General features: G+C 46.3%; 1 protein-coding gene across 1 annotated transcript; it reads left to right on the forward strand.

The window, feature by feature from the left end:
- Window positions 1-2,741: 2,741 nt before the first annotated feature.
- On the forward strand, window positions 2,742-4,464 carry CCR75_007716 (uncharacterized protein; the record flags this gene model as incomplete). The annotated part of the gene is made up of 4 exons (XM_067965774.1): window positions 2,742-2,776; window positions 2,848-3,688; window positions 3,753-3,996; window positions 4,059-4,464. 4 exons carry the CDS (start codon window positions 2,742-2,744, stop codon window positions 4,343-4,345), a joined length of 1,407 nt encoding a protein of 468 aa, XP_067822801.1. The 3' UTR covers window positions 4,346-4,464.
- Between the last annotated feature and the right edge of the window lie 336 nt (window positions 4,465-4,800).

Genomic DNA, 4,800 nt, shown 5'->3' on the forward strand with positions numbered 1-4,800 from the left:
CGTTTTACGTCTGGTTTTTGGCGACATGTGTTCGAGCTGCTAGGTAGCAAGCTCCACATGTCGACCGCAGATCATCCCCAGACCGATGGCCAAACAGAACGTGCCAATCGGGTCGTGGCGGATGTCTTACGCACTATAGCAACTCCCAAAGAGTGGAGCAAGCAATTGCCCTTTGTGGAGTTCGCTATAAATAACAGTGTCCACGCCAGTACGGGTGAGACACCGTTTTATATTAACGGACTGCGCCATCCTCGGACGCCAGTCTCGTTTGTGCGCAGCCCGAGTCTTAGTGGGGGAGGGCCCCTCACTATGCTCGGTGCGAAAGAGGGACATAGTTTCGTCAATATGACGATGACCCATGAGGGTATCATCTCAAAGACAGAAACTTGCCCTAGTGACCCTGCCAGTTTAGCAGTGGTCAATAAAACTACGCCTTATGACCGACCTCTTGGCGGTATCATAGGCGAGTTTGATGCTAAAAGCGTGAGCGAGGCTCAACGCTTTGTGGATGAGCGATTAGCCATCACACGTAAAGTCCGTGACGCAATGGCAAGCGCACAGGACAAGCAAAAAGAATATGCGGACCGAAATGGTCGCAAATATAATGAACGCTTTAAAGTGGGTGAAAACGTACTATTAAGTACTGCTATCCTACCTAAAATGCAATTTCTGTACTACCTGGAGGTAGTACGAAGTTGTTGCCGCGTTTCATTGGGCCCTTTACGGTGGTAGAAGAGGTTGGAGACCTAAATTATAGGCTCATCCTTCCCCCGTATATGAAGACGCACCCCGTAAAAATTTAAATTTTTTTTTTAAAAAATTAGAAAAACGACTCGACTTAATAAAAGTATTAAAAAAACGTGGGTCGTCTGAAACGGTATGTAAACCCAAATGAGGTCACATATCCCCATCTGGCTAAGGAGACCGATGGTGACGCCGACTGTGAGTCGAGCGTCGTTCGGGTGAGAGGGACGGTGAAGGCGAAAAGCTATCGGACCGATTCCTACCTCCACGAACAGGACTTGGAGAGCGAGGGACATCACGCGAGTAACGCGGAGCCCTCAGCATTATCCGTTAAAAAAGGTTCAAGCGCGTCTTCAGGCGTTCATAACCCTGACGAGCCTTCGCTCGGACATTTTGAAGATCCGAGGTCAGTCGCAAGACTTGACCCTCGAGATCCACAATACGTCGTTCGGCAGCGCTTAATGTCTGCGACTGAACGGACGAAGGTAACGCAGCCGCGATTAGGTGGGCGAGATCGCCAATCCTATCGGGCGCCGCCTGCACTGATGGATGCTTCCTAGTTGGAATGTTGCTTGCCCACGGCACTGTGAGCGCTCTCATAATCTGTCGCTTCGCTATCAAGCGCAGACGATGAGACAGCATTCGTAAATGTTGCTGTCTCCATGATGTGAGCCATGAGAGAAGTCTGGATGGGCAATAATGCGCCATCATTCTTCCTCATGAGCTCGTTTCCCGCATCACTACTATGAGACGACGGCAACGGTGTCGACTCACTGTAGTCGACATTGAGCGACGGATCAACATCTTCACTGTTAAAGTGGGGTGGATCCTTAAGCCCTGATATCACGACAGCAGCAGTAGCTGTCGGCGTTTCGACTGAGGCATTAGACGCTGTCGGCGTGTTAACGCGGCGCGTGCGCTTAGTACAAGGTTGAGTGGGCGTCTTCGCAGACGACCCACCAACGTGGCCCCTTTTCGGTGGCATCTTTGTCGCCGGGTATGGAAACACGTGCGCTAGAGTGATTGAGTGAACTAGCGGCGCGTAAAGCTGCTCGCAGTTCCTGGCTCCTCTTTTACAAATTTAAAAATGTAAATTCGTTCTTTAAGGGTGTAATGGGCTAAAGCTGCCTTAATGTTACACAGTCCCCGTTAAGTACACTTGGTGTACTTAAGGGGATGGTCAATTAATAAATAATAGTAATTAGACCCAGTACTCGGGTGTGGTACACATTTGTGACCAACCCTTGTGTATGTGACGCACACGGGTGCATTCACATAAGGAGGGATGACGCCCAGCGTCATCCGTTACGCGAGGTATCTAGAAAGATACGCTCGCAGTACATATTAAGTGTTATCTATAGAGATGACATTTTAATTGGTAAAAATAGGTATTTATATTCAATACTATTAAATATAAATCAGTCTGAAAACTACTTCCTACTTGGTAAGTGCGCACGAGGAGCCGGACTATTGCTCTCGTGACGACGCTTAACCAGAGAACTTAGTGTGTTAAGTGAGGTCGCTAACGCGCCCACCACAACTACCCCACTGCACGCAAGAGAAGCAGGTTAAACCGCTTCCTCGCTGTGCTAGGGTGTGTGTCTAAGTAGAGCGTGGCCGCATTACGACGTGCCCGCCTACAAATATCACATACATGAAATACTTTGATTAAAAAAACATCCATTACAAGTATTTATCACCGCGCATTAGTTTTGAATTTACATTGCCGCATGCAAGACCGAGAAGAACAATACGGATTTAATTGGGTTTGCCATTTAGCCTAAAATGACCAATTTGTATTGAAGATCGAATGTAATTAGAAGAAAATAACATCTTGTCTTGTCGAAAACAGACAACTATACATTTGATAAGAAGGAAAACGGGTTGTCACACACCATGTTTAATCAGCCTAGGTATGTATGCACGCTTATCCCGGTGTCCTCTCCGTTGACTGAACATCTCATCTTGCCATCAGAAACTCGAGTGAGATCTCTCACATGCAAAATGTCCCGGAGGTGAACCCCATCAAACCGTACGATTTGGTTGTAACCGATTCTTGCTTCGTCATGTTCCCCTTAACTTGTTTTGTGCCTTTTAATGCAGTGAAAAACAAAATCCTGAGGGCCAAATTGGCTGCCAAGATTGGCCATTTGCACTGCTATTTGTCCTAAATGTGGGTGTCATTATAGCGCTTATGGCGCTGTGGGGCATAAAGGCAGTTACGGATTCGAAAAACAATTCGAGTGAACTGCTGTCAGGCGATGACACCAAAGTGGTGGTAGTTATTGCCGTGGGCATGGCCTTTGTTTCTATGGCACTGGCACTGCTCCTGGTCAAGCTTATTGTTGCCTACGCCCGCGTCATGATCCTTTTCGTACTGTGGTTTAACGTTGGCATTTCGTTTGCCTTGGCAGCCTATGGATTTATCATTGGCAATCTCTTTATTGCTATCATTGGTGCTCTTATTGCCCTTTTGAATCTCTGCTACGCACGCGCCGTACAACATCGTATACCATTTGCAGTTGCCAACTTGCGTGTGGCAGAGGGCGCAATTGCCAAACATGGGTCTACATACATTGTGTCAGCTGCTTTTACTATTGTTCAAATTGTATGGGTGGTAATTTGGTCGATGGCGCTTGTTGGCGTCGCGAACAAAATTGCTGAAAACGATTCGACTGACTACTCGACATCCACCAGATCGTCATACAAACAGCCACGAGGATCTTATGTCGCCTTCTTTTTTCTCCTGCTATCGTTTTATTGGGGACTGCAAGTTTTTAAGAACGTTGCTCACACGACGGTGGCGGGAACTGTCGCGACATTCTGGTACCAAGCTGAGTCCAAGGGCGCCACCGCTGCGTCTCTCAAGCGTGCCACGACGACGTCTTTTGGATCAATTTGCTTTGGCTCTTTGATCGTAGCATTTTTACAGGCACTTCGTGCGGTACGTGTATTGCAATTGAGAAGCATTGCTAATGTAAATGGGCTGATCAGACTTTAATTCTTAGTTGGCCGAAAATGGTCGTCAAGACGGAAGCGCCTTGGCTTGCTTTGCTGAGTGTATTCTAGGCTGTCTCCAGTCTTTGATGGAGTACTTTAATCGCTGGGCTTATGTTTACGTTGGTATATATGGCTACAAATTCACACAAGCTGGCAACGCTGTATTTCAGCTCTTTAAGCAGCGCGGCTTTGATGCCATAATCAATGACGACCTTATTGGTAATGTGCTTGGCTTTGCGGCACTTGGTGTTGGTACGTGGTATGTATTCGCCAATAGTTGAGCATTACTTATTGCTGCTATTTGTTCTGCGCAGGTCTAATCTGCGCTGGTGTTGGCGCCTTGATCGCAGAATTGACCCACACAGTCACTTTTCACAATAGCACAGCATTTTTGGCCATTTTGGGCTTCGTAGTTGGCATAGGTGTTGCCGTCACGCCGCTTGCCGTCATCGACAGCTCAGTTGCTACAATCTTTGTATGCTTCGCTGAAGACCCCGCTGCTTTGCAAAGCTCGCATCCAGAATTGTATGCATTTTTGGTGCAAGAATGGCACAATTTGTACCCAGAAATTATGGTGCAGGCTGGATACTGGCATGTTTAATATTCAACACTGAAAGCTGCTTTGTTCAGTTAGAGCAAGCCTACATATCGTCACATAAACTACACGTAACTTAAAAATTTAGGCTCTAATTGTGAAAAAAAAACTGTCGAAACGTGCCACATTTAAAGTTCACTGGCAATTCACAATATATATACGCCTCCCTCTAATAACTTATCCATCAAAACTTATAACCTTCGTTATCTTATAGGATTTGACGATCGCGGTAGTCGTTCTGTAGAAGCTAACCTAATTTCATCTGTATTCCAATAACTGATAACCTGTAATAACGTCTCACGAGACTAAAAGTTATTGGAGGAGGACTCAATATATGTACCTGGTGTTGTGTATAATAGTCGAAATTCTTGAAATAGCACGACGCAAGTCCGAAACAGGTCTCTTTGCATACACATGTGCCGCCTTGCACGCACACATCTTTATAAAGCAAAATTTGATTT

Source organism: Bremia lactucae, linkage group LG1 (genome assembly GCF_004359215.1).
Source record: "Bremia lactucae strain SF5 linkage group LG1, whole genome shotgun sequence".
In the NCBI taxonomy this organism is placed as follows: Eukaryota; Oomycota; class Peronosporomycetes; order Peronosporales; family Peronosporaceae; genus Bremia; species Bremia lactucae.